This window comes from Lithobates pipiens, unplaced genomic scaffold (assembly GCF_037356315.1).
Source record: "Lithobates pipiens isolate NorthernLeopardFrog02 unplaced genomic scaffold, aLitPip1_a1.2 Scaffold_18, whole genome shotgun sequence".
Taxonomy (NCBI): domain Eukaryota; kingdom Metazoa; phylum Chordata; class Amphibia; order Anura; family Ranidae; genus Lithobates; species Lithobates pipiens.
The window spans coordinates 522,452,045-522,472,543 of record NW_027507758.1 but is presented as its reverse complement, the minus strand read 5'-3'; the positions used below and the strand labels follow the sequence as shown (position 1 = coordinate 522,472,543).

Here is a 20,499-nt window from a genome sequence, read left to right as displayed (position 1 = left end):
CATCTTGACTGATCAGCCTGGGATTTAATGCCCACGCATGCAAATGGAGATACATTTATGTCAGCACCAAGGCAAGCCCAGGCAGCTAATATACTTTTACTGCAGAAAATACATACAGAGTTTCTTCTGCAATAGAAGTCTGTCTGCCAGTGATGTTTATTTTGACAACTTTAGTTTCACTTTTAAATTTAAAGAGGAAGTAAACCCTGATGGGTTTACTTCCTCTTTTTTTCCCTGCAAAGGTAAAGCATAATGGACTACTATGCATCGCATAGTAGCTCATTATGTGTCACTTACCTGACACAGGAGCCAGCGAAGTCGCCGCTGATCCCTGTAGTCCGCCGCGTCCATCTTGCTGGTGGCGTCTCGCAGCTCCGACCAATGACAGCGGCGCAACCGCGATGACGTCACTCCCGCGCATGCGCACGGGAGTCGCGCCTCGCAGCTCCGCCGCTGTCATACGGCGAAGCCGCGATGACGTCACTCCCGCGCATGCGCACGGGAGTCGACAAATTTGGCAAATCCATTCTTGGATTTGCCGCATTTAGTGCGCCTGCGCGCCGCTGTCTACGGCGCATGCGCCGTAGACAGCGGTGCCCATTTTCGGGCAAATATCTCCTAAACCATATAGGTTTAGGAGATATTGCTTGGACCTACAGGTAAGCCTTAATCTAGGCTTACCTATAGGTCCAAGTTGTTTGGAAGGGTTTACTTCCTCTTTAAATAGGTAAAACTGAACATCATGGAGGATTTCTATATGCTACTTACAGGCTGAATGCTAGAAAGGATGTTCCAAAATAAGATCAAGGAAAAAACAGTGATATAAGTATTGCTTCAATCCTCATACATACTATTATGTGATTGGCAAAAGGAAAAACAAACCCCTAAAGGTCATGACTCGAATTATGCTGCACCAATACACTGAAATATCTGATGGGCTTAACCACTTGACTGGGCACTTCCCCCCCTTCCTACCCAGGCCATTTTTCAGCTTTCAGCGCTGTCACATTTTGAATGACAATTGTCCGGTCATGCAACACTGTACCCATACAAAGTTTTTATCTTTTTTTACACAAATAGAGCGTTCTTTTGGTGATATTTATTTAACTTTTTTGCTAAAAGAACAAATAAAAGACCGAAAGTTTTGAAAAAAATCCACAAAAACTTTTCATAGTTTGTTATAAAATTTTGCAAACAGGTAATTTTCCTCCTTCACGGATGAGGATGCATTGATGGGCACAGATTGGCAGCACTGGTGGGCACTGTTGGGACGGCACTAATAATGAATATCCTGGAGAGGAGTGCTGGTAACCGGCTTCTGTTTAGATCCGTGACCAGCGATTATTGGAAACCGCTACGTGATAAAGAACCGCCAATTGGTTCTTTACCTCAATCTGTGATCAGCAGTGTCCTCCGAACACTGGGATTACAGAGCGCACCGTCCGCAACCTGCAGCCAGTGCACTGCAGGAGTGATGGTGGCGTTCCAGAACGCTGTAGCCATCATTCCGCTATAGTGCGGTCGGCAAGTAGTTAAATCGGTATTAACCGCTTGCCGATTGCCGCGACAGAATGCCACTCCTGCGCAAATTGCCTTAGCTGTACAGTAGGCACTTTAAGGAGTATAGGGGGCGCACGCATGCCACTATGTCCCTAAGGAGCTGATGTGCGTGCCGGCGGCCACAATGTCTATCAGGCACCTGTGATCACATCCCAGACAGAGCGAGAACAGGTACCTGTGTGTGTAAACGCACAAATCCACGTCCTGGCAGGGGAGAGGAGACAGATTGTGTGTTCCTAATATATAGGAACAACGATCTGTCTATTCCCCAAGTCAGTCCCATCCTCCCACAGTTAGAACACATTTAACCCCTTGATCGCCCCCTAGTGTTAACCCCTTCCCTGCCAGTGACATTTATACAGCAATTAGTGCATATTTATAGCAGTGATCGCTGTATAAATGTCAATGCTCTCAAAATAGTGTCAAAAGTGTCCGATCTGTCTGCCGCAATGTTGCAGTCCTGATAAAAATTGCAGAACACCGCCATTACTATTAAAAAAATTAAATAAAATAAAAATGCCATAAATCTATCCCCTATTTTGTAGATGTTATAACTTTTGCGCAAACCAATCAATATACACTTATTGTGATTTTTTTTTACAAAAATATGTAGAAGAATACATATTGGCCTAAACTGAGAAAGAAATGTGTTTTCTTGGGGGGGGGGGGTATTTATTATAGCAAAAAGTTCAGTTTTTCAAAATTGTCAGTCTTTTATTTTTTAGTAGCACAAAAATTAAAAACCACAAAGGTGATCAAATACCATCAAAAGAAAGCTCTATTTGTGGGGGAAAAAGGATGTCAATTTAGTTTGAGTACAACATTGCACGACCACGCAATTGTCAGTTAAAGCGACAAAGCACCGAATCGCAAAAAAATGCTCTGGTTATTAAGAGGGTAATATCTTCCGGGGCTGAAGTGGTTAAGCAATGTGACGTCATCAGTATGTGGCCTTTTTCTTCCTCTTTGGCATTATTAACCCACAGAAAGCAATCGTGCACAATAACAGCTGGAATATGATTGGATACTGGGGTTAACAACTAATCAATTCGCTTCCTCCTTTCTGCAAAATTGCCATGTAAATGCCATAGCACATACACACACCCCTTCCCTTACCTTCAGTCTCATTTCTTTGACTAGCAATATCTGAGAGCTGCCTGTAAAACAATTAAACACAATTATGTTCATGTTTTTATTCATTATGGAAAAGTAAGACAAAAGTGAGAGTATTACTTTTACTTATTATCTTTACTAGGCTGACTGTAAAGGAAAGCATATATTGAAATGTTCTGGTCTCAAGTTTTTAAAAGTAAAAAAGACAAATATTAAATTTTTTGCAAAAAACAAACAAACAAACTTGCCACTGAAAATCGGGCACTTGGTAAGAGGCAGTTTTTGACAGGCACCATTACCCACTTTTGGAGATAACGCTGTCTCTAGGATGTTCGGCCTCCCTCCACCTTCCTCTGCCGTCCAGCCAATTAGAAAGTGCAGCGCACGCGAAGTAGGGAATCCAAAAGGCTTTGCTGACCTACCAGGAATGGCCGCAGCTGCACCCAACAGGTAATCTGAAGATCAGCTGGGGTGCCAACATCATTGGCTCCCTGGACAGGTAAGTGTCCATGTATTAAAAGTTAATTTTTCATGGGGGTGCTGGACCTCCTCTTTAAGTTCGACTAAAAGACAATTAGGCTCCATGCACACTAGTAGCAGAAAAAACGTCAAAGTTTTTAGCTTAAAAACGTGGCATAAAAGATGCAAATTGAAAGCATATTGTACAAAGTTTAGGCGAGTCTATCAGAGTTTAAGAGCATTTCATTTATAGGCCATTTGTGCACTACACTACCCTCTGCAAAAGCCAGGAAATCATGTACAGTGTCAACACACTTTTTTTTTTTTTTTTTTTACTAAAAAAAAAAAAAAACTTTGAAACTTGATGTTCAGAAGAGATAAGAGGAGTTTTTACAGCTCCTAAACTTCTCCAGAAAACGGGATAGACAAGGGGTTTCTTTTCCTGCCTCTGAACGTCCCTGACAGAAAACACCTGTAGTAGTCATAATGTGCAAAGATACATAGGACACAATAGAAGTGCTTCTAGAGGCAGGAGAAAACAAAAACGTAAAAACGCCTGTAAAAACGTTTTTTTAAGTCCAGTGTGCATGGAAAACTTCTATCCTTGGCATTATTCAATAAAAAAAAAAATCTCACCTATACCCTAAAGGAAAATCTGAACCCCTTGGATCAACAATCTGCAGTGATAGTTTTTTACTTTATAATTGGTTTCTATGTGCACTTCAGTTAAGCAAGAAGGCCTATACTGCAATTCATTGATTCGACTAATTCCAGCGCCCTGTCTGTGCATGTTTCCCCTTTTTTGGTTGCTTCAAGTTTTTATTAAATTGAATGAAAAGAGGAAGAATACACTATTGGGTGAATAATCCGTTTAACAACCACCAAAAATCAAAATTTTTCATTATGTGCAGACTGACTTTTTAAACAACATTTCATATTCCTGATATGTGTCCGCTGTACCATGTACTTGTATGAAAAAGTATCCTGTTATCTTTGTATTGCTTCCTTTGTATAAAATCCCTGGTGTTCCTGGCAGTCCCTCTGCTTTCCTATTAAAAACTGACCATACAGCTTGCTCTCCTTCAATGGTCTTGTTCTGACACACCCCCTCCCCACAGCCATTTACTGGGAATATCAGTATTCTGCTGTTACTCCGCCCCAACTGTTATGAAGCTGAGAACAGAGGGAATGTGATCACTTATAAAAAAAAAAAAAAAAAAAAAGAGGAAGAGTGTTGATAATGTACTTTTTATATCTATACACAAATGTTTTGCCTTTGTTTCTATTGTAAACTGAATGTGTTGTTTTACAAGGTGAATGTTTAACTGTGTTCCCTCACTGTGTGTTCTAACTGTATGGGGGAAGGGCTCACTGAGACAACACACATATCCTGCATAGAAGAAAGACCGGATCTGTGTGATCTCCCCTGTCAGAACAGAGAGCTGCCTTATTTAGAACGATCATGGATGGCCAGCGGACATAGAGTCTGCTGGACCCGCTGATTGGCTCCCTCACTGTCCAATGGGAGCGTGCACGGCCCACAAAAGCTATTGCACGAGACGCTGTACATGTACGGCGATTAGCACAGTCAAGCCACCTTGCCACAGTATAACTGCGGCGGGCAGTTGGCAATTGGTTAAACTTACCCTATTTGGAACATTTGAAAAGCTTTTGGTAGGATTGTAGAACGTTTTGCAATTTAGAAATGTTTTGCAATTTAATTTTTTACAGCATGCAATGAAAAAATAAATGAAAATCTTTTAAAACAACTGCAATTCAGGTTGCAATTGGGGTTGAATAAAACTGCAAAAACAGTTGTGATATCAATGAAGGAAAGCGCTTCCAAATTTACACTAAGGTATTTCTAAAACTAAAAAGCAAATCAAAAATAAAAACAAAAAAAATCTGAATTGATGCATACATGACTAGCATAACAGTCATTTTGTATAATAAATGCATTTGATTGATTTATGCTTTGTGATGAGCTTTACCATTCCCAGTCATCGTTGAGGACAAATACGATTTTGAGTGCAACAATTATGATTGCCACTGCTTGAATGTCATACGGGATACACCTTGCTCGTTTCCTCACAGGATCATATGTCAGAGTGGTGACATCATCCAGCCCGGTCTTCTTGGCTACCCGGTAAGTCCAGTTGTGCAACTCATCTGAAAGAATCAAAACAGAGAATTGTGACTTTTATTAGAATTGTCATTCCAATACTTTGTATTTTACAGTAAAATGATGTAATACACACATGAAGTATCCTATAAACTACAGTCACTTATGAAGCCGTAAATTGTTATTCTTGAACAGTTATTTGCACTTTTGTAACAAAAGCAGCATACTGTTCCCCACTCATGGCCCCTCTGCACAGATAAACGGTTTAAAAAGGTTTGTCCCTATGCCCTGCAGTTAACAGTACAAAATGCCCATCCTACCGAGGGAGGAGCAGAAAATGTTGATTCCTCTAGCAATATTGTGTGCATGGAGAAGATGATGATTACCAACCATAGGGCTGCAGTCTCTTTGGTGCATTCACTGAGATGATTGGTGCTATTCACCATAGACAGTCTCCTTTCCTAGACTTGCACCTATTATTACTGTAGAACAGAAAAGCCACATGTGTAAATGCTATGACAAACCTGCTGATCTGATCAGATCAGGGAACAATAGCCCGATAGAGTGGGAAATGTACCAATGGTGGTAGTTGTCTTCCCTGCAGGAAGTACATAGCGGTATTGTAGGAGCAATTACTGCTATTTGCCCAACCTGTCAGACACAAGGTGAGCTTCGGGGTGAATACTGTACAGGTGAGCCCCTGTAGGTTCTAGAAGACATATGAAGCTGAAAAGTATAACCCCCAGAACCCATGAGGGAAAAAAAGCAGAGCTGTCAATAGCCATATTTTTTACAGGTACTTATCAAGCGGCAACAATTTATGCAGAGCTTCACATCCTGTACATTCACATCAATCCTTGAGCTCAAAGAGCTTCCTATTTAAGATTCCTACTTCTCATACATACAAATACTAGACAGCAGCCAATTAACCTACCAGCATGTCTTTGGAGCATGGAAGGAAACTGGAATATATGGAGGAAATCCATGTAGGCATGGGCAGAACATGCAAACTCCATGCAAATAGTGCCTTGGCTTGAATTCGAACTAAAGACCCCTGTCTTCATTGGGGAAAGTATACAGCAGAAATATGGCTCTGATATGGCAGTTCAACATCTTGTAGCAACCATTACTACTAGTTACCCCACCTGCCAGGCACAAGGTGTGCTCACAGAATCGGATGAACACTGTGTACACGTAAACCTCATTTGGCTCTAGAAGAGGACATATGAAGCTGAAAAATATGATCAGAACCCATGGAAACCCAGGAAGGAAAGGCAGCAGAGCTGCAAGTAGCCATTTTGTTATTTATTGCAGTTATTTACATAAAAGGCAACAACTGATGTGGCACTTTCCATACTGTTTCTCATCATTCCTTGAGCTCAAGGTGCTTACAGTCTTAGCCCTTGTACACACGGTCAGACATTCCGATGGAAAATGTCCGATCGGACCGTGTTGTCGGATAATCCGACCGCATGTGGGCTCCATCAGACTGTTTCCGATGGAATATGCGACGGACCAAGTTTTACAGCTTGGCTATAAAACTTTCCGACAACATGATCCGATCAGACCTTGTCCGATCATGTGTAGAGAATTACGATCGGACAAAGTGCCACGCATGCTCAGATCAAATTCCTACACCAAAGCTATTGGCTACTAGCCTGAACGTAGTCCCGTCATAATGAAATAACGTCATCACATTCTTAACGATTGGACATTCCGACAACTTTGTCTGACCATGTGTATGCAACAGTTTCGGACAAAATCCGACGGATTTGGTTGTCGGAATGTCTGACCGTGTGTACAAGGGCTAAGATCCCTACCTTACATACTATTTCACATTAGTATCTGCTCTTAAGGAGCTTATAATCTAAGATCTCTACCTCACATACATATACTAGTCCCGACAGGAGCCAACTATTCTACCAGCATGTCTTTGCAGTATGGGGGAAAATCGGAATACCTGGAGGAAACCCATGCAAGCACAGGCTGAATATGCAAACTCCATGCAAATAGTGTTATGGCTTGGATTTGAACCAAAGATCCCAGTGTTGCAAGGCAGAATCGATAGCTGTTAAGCTACTGCCCACAGCACAACTCTTGAAGAAACCCTGGTCTATAAAAGCGTAATTGGGTGCAATGTATAACTTACAGAGTCTGCAATTTGAATAGAGAAAACTAGAAAGCATGATGGCACTATGTTAATGTCTTTATTTACAAAGTGGTATATTAAAAGTTCTAGTTGGTGGAACAAAGCATGAACACATTACTCTAATTCCTATGGGTACAAACGTACATAAAGCAGTGCTTTTAATCTTTTAATGATGATTGTAGCTAAATGTGTTTAGCATTCGTGCTGCTACCACTTCATGCCTGTGTGTGTCAATATCCATGGAAACCAGGTTTGAACATGCGCCACATGGCTGACAATCCACTCCAAAGTAGTAATTAGCTGCAAGCCACAAGCTGAACAACCTGAACAACAGAAAGACAAGTTGACCTATGTGTGCTGGAAACACAAGGACATGCAGGCTCTCATTTATCACCTTACTTAGTAAGAAAAATTCTCCGATTCCCACATTTCCAGTTTTACAAGAAACTCTGGCTCCACCATCACTAGACATCTACACAGTCAGCAAATGCCGCTCACACTGGCACACAAAATAGTGCTAACAAGAAATACCACAATATTACGTCTCTGCTGGAGGGATAATGTAACCTGCCTGGAGGGCAGGGGGAAATTCCCATATAAGTCAAAGCTACAGGGCAAGAAGAGGGGTTTGAACTGTAATCACTAGAAGGACACTGACGAAATGTCACCAGGGGCCAGTGACACAGTGTGCTCTACACAACCAGTTCCGTGAACCACTTTGTAAAAATCAAGTGAGAAATTTGCCTTTCCTAGTGCTGTAGAGAGAAAAAAAATGAATACAATAAAAGTTCACTAAACATGAGAGGTTCTTTTTATAGAGGAAAAAACAAGGAAAGAGGTGCCTCTAAGTGTAGACATTTTTTTTAAACTTTTAATAATACATTAGATTGTCAACTCACATTTGAGTAGTAAGTAAAAAGCACATTAGTTACAGCAAAGGGTAAGTTCAAACCGTGACGATCCTGCTTCCTAGGTCCTTCACAGGCGAACACTGTCTTCACTGAAACCACTACTGATGTAGGGAAGCCAGCTGCGGTGGGGAGACTCAAAGCGAGGTATGAGGCGCAATAGGAAGGATGGCATCACATGCTATGCAACGCGTTTCTTGAGCATGCGCGATGAGGGTATTTCGGCAAGCCACGCTCCTTTCTCAAGCAGACTACATTGAAGGGACCATATGCGGCCATTATATAGAATATACTCAGGGAAGGGGAATATTACTCTAGATCTCTATCAAGGTGCAAGGCGGAGCAGAATTTAGTAAATAAGGAACTATAGTCCAAAACAGATCAACACACAGACACGCACAGTTCATGAATAATAATACACCTAAATTATAATATGACATGATAAAAGATCAATCAATAAAATATTTTATGATAAACTATGATATAGCATAATAGGAATTAAATAGAAGATAATCAAATATCTATAAGACCCAATAATATAAAAAAATGATAACTATTTTTTTTATAAAAACAATATTATTTTGAAAAATAATAATGAATAAGATCATTAATTCATAATAGCAATTGGAGCCAACACAATCTAAAAAACAATTGTTTGAAATTCATGTCCATCCAATGAAAGATATATGACAACAATTATAATGTCTATATACAGGAAAACAGAGTATGTAGTCTAATGCCGCGTACACACGATCAAATTGTCCGGCGTACTTAGTCTGGCAAACATTCCGGCGGATAGACCGGCGGACTTTCTACCGAACGGACTTGGCCACACAGGGACATACAGAAAGTCCGGCGTTTGCTAGCGCGATGACGTACAGCACGTACGACGGGACCAGAAAAAGGAAGTTCAATAGCCAGTAGCCAATAGCTTCCTTTTCGTACTTGCTTCTGAGCATGCGTTATTCTTAGTCCGGACTAGCATACTCACAAATGTATTGTCCACTGAAACCCAAGTCCGGCGGAAAGATTGGACTGCAAAAATACTTTCTAAATCCGCCGGACTTAACACTGAGAAAGTCCGCTGAAGCCCACACACGATTGGATTGTCCGGTGAAATGCGCTTCGGCGGACAAAGTACGCCGGACAATTTGATCGTGTGTACGCGGCATTAGTTGACCACGTAATTAGTGCAATAGATGAATGGGAGTGGTACGGCTCTGGTGCCACAATTATATATGTGTATATATATATATATATATATTATATTTTTATATACCCATAAATTTGTATTATAATACGTTAACTATTTCATGGATATAGTTGAAAGGTCTATATTTTCAAGCATGACATTGCACCTAGGAGAGCGGAATCCCACAGTCCAAAATTGGGCTATATCGGATCACAAAAAATTACCAGCCAGTGTTTAGCACACGATGTACATTAATATAGAGATAAAAAATGAATAAAAATATATAAAACTCCTCTATACTATGTTGCCGCTTTGAGTCTCCCCAACACAGTCAGCTTGAGTCAGCTTCCCTATATCAGTTGTGGTTTCAGTGAAGAGAGCGACCGCCTGTGAAGGACATAGGAAGCAGGATCGTCACCGTTTGGACTTACCCTTTGCTGGGACCAATGTGCTTTTTACTTACTAGTCAAATGTGAGTTGCCAATCGAATGTATTATTAAAAGTCCTGATTGCTTTAGACTTTTTACTCCCCATTCACTACTAAATAAGTACATGGACTAATACAGAGTGTGTGCTCTACAACATCAGATTTTAAATTATACTTGTGATATTGATGGTGCTGAGCTTTTGCGCATTTACTTGTGTTTATGTATGTCATTAGAAGCTGCTGTGCTGCATACTTGTTCCACATCCCTGCAATCAGCTGTTCCATCTATTTATTATTTCTGATTGTATTATTGCATATATATCTTCTGCATCGCCAACACAGTATTGATACTATTTTATTACCTTTTCCATATGGACCTCAAAAATTATATAGAAACTCAGACATTCAGTTCTGGATGATTTGTACACTTTCCACTTTTAAACAAGATGTGATTTTAACAGGTAAAAAACGCCACATATTGTGGAAAATTCAAACAATTGGAAACAATAATTCAGACCACTAATCAACAGTGGTGGGATAAAGTCTTTTTAGAAAAATATATTGATACTAAAATTTTACCTAGGGGTCTGAGAGTTATGAAGGAATGTCCTTTTCTTGAAGTTGACGATAGAAATTTCTGTACCTCAAAGTGGATGGCTATACTCATCTCTCACAGAACGCACAGGTTTGATAAATTAACCCATCAAGTTTGACAATTAGCAGAGGACATTGTTAGTCATAATACACTTATCCCATTTTCTTGGTTAGATGTATTAAAGAGAAATACGAAATTAGATGAAGGTGACCTTATACATATAAAGCTCGGTAAATTTAGACACGATCTAGAAGATTTTAATCACAATATAGTAATTTCTTGGAGCAAGAAAAGGAACAAATATCACAATAAATTTCCACCCCCATCTTCCCCTTCCCCAGTTATCTTGTCACTCATCTGATCCCTGTCCCCCACTCCCACTTATGGTCTTGCAACCATCTTGCCTAGTCACCTCTGACGAGCATCAGAGGTTAGAAAGACAACATCCAGGCTCTCATAATTGTAAAAATAAAAGTAAAAACAATAACAAAGATAAAAATCTCAAGAATAGTAATAATAATAATAATAAAAATAAGGATTTGCTGATTGCCCTCAATCATTTCTACAATAGATCATCCATGGCCAATAATTCTGGCAATTTAGGTGATCATACCACTAGATCTAGCCAGCCTCAGTCGATAGTCACCCTTCCCTCACAGCTTCACTCTTTTCATGCTGGGATCCGATCGGTATCTATAGATTCTGGTAGCTCTTCTAACGTTTCCAGCACTATAGATACCATAGAGCCTTTGGTTCAAGCCACTCAAATGACACTGAACATTGCTCCATCCATGTCTGTGTATAGTCAGTTATCACCATCCATCCCTGTAGACCAGTTTTCTTCTTCTTTTTTAGTGCCCATTCCTCCTCCAGTAACTTCAAAAAAAAGAAAACTCACAGGAGAGGCTGTAGAGGAGGACGAACTAAGAAGCAACCCCAATGCTCAGAATATCAGGAAACTATAAAAATATTTAATCTATCATCGCATAGTCTCTCCTCTGCAGATACCTCACTTTTAAAGCGGTTCTGCACACAGTAATTTTCGAATGGAGAAAAAAAATCCTAACATACTAGCGTCATACTCACTTTTAAAATTGCTTTGCGGTATCCAGTTCCGTTTCTATATAAAATCGGCAAAAATTTTTACATGAGTTTTCATTTTGCTTATGGCCATTTGAAGACCACAAGCAATCACTTTCTTGTTCCATTCGATTAGAACTACCAGCATGCCTTGCTGGTTCCCACACATGCTCAATGGCAACAGCGCCGATCGGCTTAAACCTCTCTGTTGCCATCACAACGGGTGGCATCTTCGGAAGCTCCCGCTGTGATATCATGCGAGATTTCACTTCGGCTAGGCGCACTGACTCCTGGGATGAATTACATGAGATCCCAGGAGACAGTGTGGAGAACAATGGAAATGATGCTGATACCCGCACTAACTCCGCCCACAGCTGCAGGGAAAGAACAGTAGGACCACAAACCCCAGCAGATATCAAAAGGTAGGAGGAAAAAAATAAAAATAAACAACCACCATTGAGCACTCTAAAGGATGTTAAAAGCAATGACATTAACATAGAAAAGTGTGTGCGAAACCGCTTTAAAGCGGGAGTCCGCCGGGAGTTCTGCCGTTTTTTTTTTTTTTTTTAAAAGCCAGCAGCTACAAATACTGCAGCTGCTGACTTTTAAAATAAGGACACTTACCCGACCAGCACGCCCGCGATGTCGGCACCCGAAGCCGATCTCTCAATCGTCTCTCGGGTGCTGCCGCCGCCATCTTGGGTATGGGAATCAGGAAGTGGAGCCTTTCGGCTTCATTTCCCGGTTCCCTACTGCGCATGCGCAAGTCGCGCTGCGCAATAAGGATGGACCCGCTGCCTCTGGGATCTGTGTGTTTCCCAGCAGGCAGCGGGGGACTTTCGGTAGATTCACGCCCCTTTCCGCAGAGAGCTATCCCCGAAGTGGGTGCAGATACCTGTACTGTACAGGTACCTGCACCCCCTCCCCCCTGAAAGGTGCCAATTGTGGCGCCGGAGGGGGGGGGGAGGATTCCAATGAGCGGAAGGTCCACTTTAGGGTGGACCTCCGCTTTAAGTCGATGGCTTAATTTTGCCCCCCATAAATAAAACAAATCCATTTGTTGTTTTTTTAAGGCTCTTAACAGGTATTTACATATTCATGCCATTAAAAATGTATTACCACCTCCAACAGGAGAAAAAGAACCCTTTGCCTGCAGCCGTTTCCCCTCAAAAATTCCCATCAATTTTGACTCTCGATCAGTTCAAGTTTGACATCAACCCCATTGATGTCTTGGACACATTTTCTCTGGAAGAGGACTCTATTAGGCTTTTTACACAACACCTCATTACTTCACCTACCAAAGTCCACAAATAATTTAGGTCAAAATCAATTTTTAATCCATCACACGCCAAGGGCCCCTACTTGGAGAGCTTTTACAGAGTGGTATATGCAGACTTTTTGAAACTTTGTCAGTCTCTTTCTTCCAGTCAGGCTCTCACTTGATTTTTGTTCCCTGTATACGTCCATCCCTCATACCTTTGGCCTAATGGTCTTAGAAGACTCACTGGCCCAAGACCCATTAATTAATACTAGTCAGGAAGCTTTTATTTTAGAAGCAACACGTTTTTGCCTAATGCATAACTATTTTAATTTTGATGGAGATTTTTACCTACAACTACAGGGCACTGCGATGGGGGCCAATTTTGCCCCATCCTATGCAAATTTAGCGATGGGTTTTTGGGAGAGCCCTCATATTCTTCGATAAAATCCCTTTTTAGCCAACATTGTTCTTTTAGGGAGGTATATGGACGACATAATTGTCATCTGGGATTGTGCCCCTGATGCAATCAATTTGTAAAATACTGCAATCATAATCCATATGGCCTGCCTTTTACATTTGTTACTGACCCAAACACTCTGGCCTTTTTGGATTTGGAATTAAGACATGATGAAGATACTATTATCGCCAAAAACATAATTAAAACAACTGCAAGAAATTCATATCTACACCACAAAAGCTGCCATTATCTGAAATGGACACAAAACATTCCGAAAGGACAATTCTGTCAGCTGTGATTGAATTGTACAAGAGACATCGATTATATAGATCAAAGTGATCTTCAAAATAGATTTGTTGATAAACAATATCCTGAGACTCTAGTCGATCAAGCGTTTGAAAATTACTTAAATGGGAAACCCCCAAAAGTAGTTCTTGAACCAGAGGACCAGTTTCATTCACCACTACATTCCATTTCCAGTTCAAAAAGATGGCGAAAATATTGGAATATCCTACAACAGGATGCACACCTCAGAACTATTATTCCTGAACACCCTAAGGTGACTTAGAGTACAGCGCCAAATCTAAAAAATAAACTTGCTCCATGTAAATTTAAATCTAGTATAGTTCCTTTGTATCATGCCAGGCATAATACCACTGATAGGAATGTACCAGTGTTGAAGGCTGTCATAAACTGGATGCGACTAGAACTGTGTGATTGCTATAGAGTAAACCAAACATAAGTAGGTGAAAGTAAGTGATTTTATTAAGATAAATGCATATAATGTGAACACACCACCAATACCAAACAGAGTGAGAAAAACAAACAACAGTGACAACCAACCAGTATATATAACAAAGGGGATACCAGAATAGTAGTCAAGCCAGGATCATAAACAGGAGGTCAGCAGATGGGGTGGACAAGGAGAAAGGGATCAGGCTGCAGGACAAGGTTCCAGGGATGCAGGAATAGACAGGATCAGGTTCAGGATGCAGGAATCAAGCATCAGTATAACAGGTAACAGGATGCAAGTCAGGGCTCAAGGAAAAAATCAAGGCAAACATGTGAGTGCTTGCCGAGTATTTATAGGCCTGTGATTGGCCTCAAGTGACATCTGATTGCAGGAGGTGACAGCTCCAAGCGGCCAGGATCCATCCGCTGGTAGACGCCAGTACTGCAGCCCAAAGATGACATAACATCAGCCGGGAAAAGCTCTCCTGACAGTTCCAAACTGCCAGGAGATACCTGCTGGTGAACCTCAGTACTGCACGCCAAAAGACAGATACCAGCGGATGGAACATTTCCTGACAAAGGCTCTTTGCAAGACGTGTTTTTTCCATGCTACGTTTGTGTAGCATGGAAAAAAAATATTTTAGCACAAAAAGGTAAAACCTCCCAGTTGAAGGATTTTTTTAAACTGCTCTTCAGATTTCATAATATATGGGTTCACTTGTCCTTGCGGCCCAATTTATGTAGGCTGCACCATACGAGCTTTGAGAACAAGATTTGGCAAACATAGGAGACTTATTGAGGGAGGGATTGATCCGCATAGTGTCTCGAGACATTTTGCTGAGGTCCACCAAAAATCTACCAATGGCCTACAAGTGAAGGTCATTGAGCAGATACCCAGCTCTCTCCCGGCGGCTGAACCATTTAAGAAGCTATGTGCCAGAGAAACAATTCTGGATATATAATCTTGATGTTTTTGCCAGGTGGTATCAATCAAGGTATTGTAATATCCACTATACTTTAGATTTTTTATATATTATACTTTGATAAGTGTTCCTATCTGCCCTATAAAATAATTGTAAACATTTTTATTTTATTTATTCGACATATCCACGTATCAATAGCAACATAGTATAGAGTTGTTTTATATATTTTTATTTATTTGTTATTCTTATTTTAATGCACATCGTGTGTTCAACACTGGCTGGTACACTGGCTGGTAATTTTCTGTGGTCCAATATAGCCCAATATTGGACCGTGGGAATCCCCTCTCCTAGGTGCAATGTCATGCTTGAACATATAGACCTTTCAACTCTATCCATGAAATAGCTAACGTATTATTTATAATACAAATTCATGGGTATATAAAAATAATAAAAAATATAATATTTTTGTTAATATATACACACATATATATAATTGTGGCGCCGGAGCCGTACCACTCCCATTCATCTATTGCACTAATTACATGGGCAACTTAGACTACATACTCCAAAGTTTTCCTGTATATAGGCATTATAATTGTTGTCATACATCTTTCATTGGATGGACATGAATTTGATGAGGTTACATCACCCGATTATCTATCCTTAATGATGTATTTATTCCAATCAAAAGTTTTTTAGATTGTGTTGGCTCCAATTGCTATTATGAATTCATGATCTTATTGATTATTGTTTTTCAAAATAATTTTATATTATTGGGTCTTACAGATATTTGATTATCTTCCATTTAATTATTATTATGCTATATCATAGTTTATCATAAAATATTTTATTGATTGATCTTTTATCATGCCATATTATAATTTAGGTTCATTATTCTTCATGAACTGTGCGTGTCTGTATGTTAATCTGTTTTGGACTATAGTTCCTTATTTACTAAATTCTGCTCCACCATGCACCTTGATAGAGATATAGAGTAATATTTCCTTCCCCTTCCCTGTGTATATTCTATATAATGTCCCCCTATGGTCCCTTCAAAGTAGTCTGCTTAAGAAAGGAGTGCAGCTTGCCGCAATACCCGCAACATGCATGCTCACAAAATGCATCACATAGCGTGACATCATCCTCCATTGCCATCGTTCATATTGCAGCTGGCTTCCCTAGATCAGTGGATTCAGTGATGAAAGCGTTCACCTGTCAAGGACCTAGGAAGCAAGATCGTCACCATTTAGACTTACCCTTTGCTGGGACTGATGTACTTTTTACTTACTACTCAAATGTGAGTTGCCAATCGAATGTATTATTAAAAGTTTTAAAAAAAGTCTACACTTAGCGGCGCCTCTTTCCTTGTTTTTTTGCAGTTTGTTTGGAACGTGGTTTCTGCTCCTATGTGATGGCAGCCCTGAATGTTTTGAACTTTTTACTCTCCATTTACTATTAAATACTATGGACTAATACAGACTGTGTACTCTATAACATCAGATTTTAAATTGTATTTGTGATATTGATGGTTCTAAGATTTCGGGCCTTACTTGTGTCTTTTTATAGAGGGCGTGTGCTCAAAGGCCAATTACTTCCATATATATTTTAATCTTATAATTTGATTTAAGCACTTCCATACCGGGCCTATTCTGGCACTCCTATCCTACATGTAAAAATCATAATTGTTTTGCTCGAAAATTACTTAGAACCCCTAAACAATATTTTTTTTAGCAGACACCCTAGGGAATAAAATGGCGGTCATTGCAACTTTTGATTTTGCATGGTATTTGAGCAACAAATTTTCATGATTTAAAAAATAAGAAAAAAGTAAAGTTAACCCAATTTTTTTATATAATGTAAAAGATGATGTTACGCTGAGTAATAGATACCCAACATGTCACGCTTTAAAATTGCACACACTCATGGAATGACGCCAAACTTCAGTACTTAAAAATCTCCATAGGCAACGCTTTAACGTTTTTTACAGGTTACATGTTAATAGTTACAGAGGAGGTCTAGTACTAGAATTTTTTTTACTCATGCTCTAACGCACGTGGCGATATGTTGTGTGTGTGTTTAATCTGATTTCTTTGAATGAATTGCTTTTAAAACCCAAATTAATCAGCTCTAAAAATGCCCAAAAAGACAAATCGCAAATCACAGACAAATCACATAAATTTTAATGGCTCCTGTTCACATTAGAGCATTTTGTCATCTGAAGCAACGCGCTTGAAGCTCAAAAAAGTACAGGAGCTTCTTTTTTGGCAGATTACAGGCATTTTCTACTTTATACATTAGTGAACTTCTAACCTGTACAAAATCGTGGCAAATATTGCGTGACTTTCTGCCTGAAAACAAAACGCCTAGGTGTGAACAGAGCCTCAAAGTGCATAACAAAAGGTGTGTAAAATATTATAATCTGTTTTTCTTAGAAAGCAGCCCCAGCCAGGTTAGAAAAGCCTGTCCCCTGCCAGCTTGCTGTAGAGAAGTAAGCACCCTTGTTCTATGTATGAGAGCAGTGGTCTCAGTGTTGAGGTCCAATATGCCCTCTGCTGAGTCACATAGTTCTGCAATCAGCAAAATTCATGCCCCCCTACTGACAGAAGCACTCTAGCCCTCACTCAGCAGAGAGTGTGTTATAACTCTGTAGAGAGAACACAGCTTCCATAGACAGATTAAGGGCTCAATCAGACTTGCAGTTGAGGGGGTGAAAGCTCAACTGTGCATTTTTATTGCTCCCCAACCTGTAAATACAGCGGATTGGGGTGTTAGCATGCCACACTCGTTATGCTCTGCTCAGCACCTCCCAGGAAAAGTTTTCACTCCTGACACACTTGTGGGTGTCACTTCTGATTTTGGCCCATTCAAGCAGCATTCAAGGGGTTTAAACCAGCAGTAAGGAGTCATATCTTCTCCTCACAGCCTGTCAAATTACTCTGAGAAGGGATCCAAACACACAATGCTTTTCAGAGGCAAGACAGTTTATTCACAAATTCAAACTTAGCCAAAAGGTTATTCTCTACAGAGTGCTGTCTGCTTTTCTATTCAGGCTATGGCAGCTTTTTTACAAAATATAAATAAAAATTAGCTAATTATGAAAGAAAGTTCAGTTGGGATTTAATGTGGAATACAAGCTGCTGGACAGGTTTGAAAAGTTGGCAATAGGGTTATAGAATTAGCGAAAAATTTGTTTTCTTCATTTTCGATCATTTATAATAGATATAAAAAAAGTAAAATGTATTCAGATTAATTTATTAATCCCAAAGGGAAATTATTATGATTATTTATTTTAAGCAATTGGAATCCAGATTGAAAATGGGAAAAAAAGCAGTAAACATGTGCGTGGCACCACTAAAGGAAAATAAGGTGCAAAAAGTGCTTTTAGGGCACTGGTTAGTTTTGTTTGACAGGTTTTGTGATGCCAATTTATTACCAGTCATCAGATTACCAGTCATGGTTGAGAACAAATAAGAGTTTGATCACAACAATTATTGCTGTGATTAAAAAAAATTCAAATAAAAAGTATAAAAAGGTAAAGGCAATACTAAAAGAAGTATTAAAACCCAAAAACAAAAAAATTTAATATACTGCAGGTTAGGCATTTTGCACACTGCAGCTTGAAAAAGCTCAGCACAGCATTTTTTTTTTACACATCTAAAAATGCAGCCCAATGTTTACAATGTGCCTGTACATATAGGTGCGTAAACGAGAGCTGCATATTCATGAGTAGCAAAAAATAAATAAAATAGAAAAATCTGTGTTTCAGGTTAGTATTTTGTGCCAGTATGCGCAAATGTACGCAAATACGTGCATATGGACAAAAATATTTTGAATATTCAATAATTTTGCCTAAGGACCATATTGTATGCACAAAAAACGTTTTTTCCTGCATTTTTACCCTGCAAGAAAACCGTTTCCCTTTAACATTCTGCTTTACCGTTTGGTAGCGCATATTTTGAATCACGCTAACTCATTGAAAAATTTGAACTTTAAAGGGTTAAGACCTATGGGATGCTTCACACCTGCGGCAACTTTGATACTGTTTTGAAAACTGCACCAAAAACACAGCTCCCCATTGAAATGAATGGAAAACATGGCAAAAACACAACAAACATGCATCAAAAACGCACTGTCCATTTTTCACAGGTGCATGCAACCAAAAGACGCACCAAAAACGCAATAGAAATGCATCTGAAACACAGTAAAATCTCAGTAAAAACTATTTTTGTGAAAGGGCCCTAAGGCTGCTTTCACACTATGCAGTCTTTAAAGCACTTTTACGTTAAAAAAAGCGCAAGTAAAGCTGAAGAAAAATGCACCCCTATAAATTCTATGTATGTCTTCACACTGGTCTGTTGCAGTGTATAAAATCCTGCTTGTCACATTTTTGTTACTTATTTGATCAGTTAAAAAAAGTGCCTAAAACGCATCAATAACGCCCCCCGTATTGTGATTTTTGATGCGGTTTTTGATTCAAATGTCCTGTGAACAACGCACCACAAATGCGGTAAAATTATGGCAAAAATGCATATGCGTTTTTTACTGCATTTTTGCAACGGATGTGAAAGTGCCCTAATGCGTTTAAGAATGTTGAAGACGTTTCAAAGCTTGTCCAAGCTTTTCTCGGCTGTGACTGTAACATGAATAACTACTACTAGCTCTAAGGGTAGGTTAAGTTTGTAAAAGTCTGGGCACTCTTTCAGCATTTCTTAAAACCTCTTTTTGAGGGAAATTACAGCCTCCAAATGTTTATTGTAGCAGTTTTGTTTCTCTCACTCCCTCTTGCAGAATGCTTCATTAATATTCTTAAATTATCTTACAAATACTGTCTGTTTGACACTTACCAACAGATTTAAAAAAATACATAAATAACTTGGCAAATAAAAAGTTTGTAAAATTCAAATCTGAAAAATTATGTCACAATAAATAGGAATGGGTTAACATTTAGAAGATAATCATCAAGACATGTAATTTGACCAAGGGTGTCCGAACTTTTGCATACAACTGTAATATTAAGCTGGCCATACACAGAAACCGAACAGATTCCTCCATCCATGCTATATACAAGCGCAGATGGGCGAATCTCCCGCTGTGGATATTGTATTCTGACAGCTGGCCAGCCTGCTGTCAAAGTATCTACATATCGAAGGATGTTGGATGGGAGCTCCTCCACTGAGCAAATTTTGCACTGTGTATGGCCAGGTTTAGTAACTCAAACATGTATTTTCTAGCTTGCTGACAGAGAAGTGCGACTTCCAAGATTTAATCACATCTCTGCGAGACAAAGAACCTCCTCTACAATGGAAATGTCTAAGTTAAGGCTTCAGATGTTTTTTTTTTTTTTTAACTTGACATTTCAGATGAAATATGCTGTGTTTAAAAAGGACACTATAGGTGAATGTCACCCTTGGGGCAAAAGAAACTTCCCCATTCTTTCAACCGTGCCTGTACAATATGTTAAAATACTTAAACCAACCTGTAATTAAAAAGGAAGGTACATTCTTTTCACGGTTTTTGTATG

At 39.6% G+C, this 20,499-nt stretch overlaps 1 protein-coding gene across 2 annotated transcripts in view; it reads right to left on the bottom strand.

Moving 5' to 3' along the window:
- The window catches only part of TAF1B (TATA-box binding protein associated factor, RNA polymerase I subunit B), a 247,607-nt gene that overhangs the window by 95,224 nt on the left and 131,884 nt on the right, over nucleotides 1–20,499 (bottom strand). For both annotated transcript variants that reach the window (XM_077488766.1, XM_077488767.1), the window contains exons 10-11: nucleotides 5,124–5,301; nucleotides 2,677–2,717 (exon numbers count right to left, since the gene is read on the bottom strand). In XM_077488766.1, coding sequence (XP_077344892.1) covers nucleotides 2,677–2,717; nucleotides 5,124–5,301 — 219 coding nt within the window. The remainder of the gene's footprint in view (nucleotides 1–2,676; nucleotides 2,718–5,123; nucleotides 5,302–20,499) is intronic.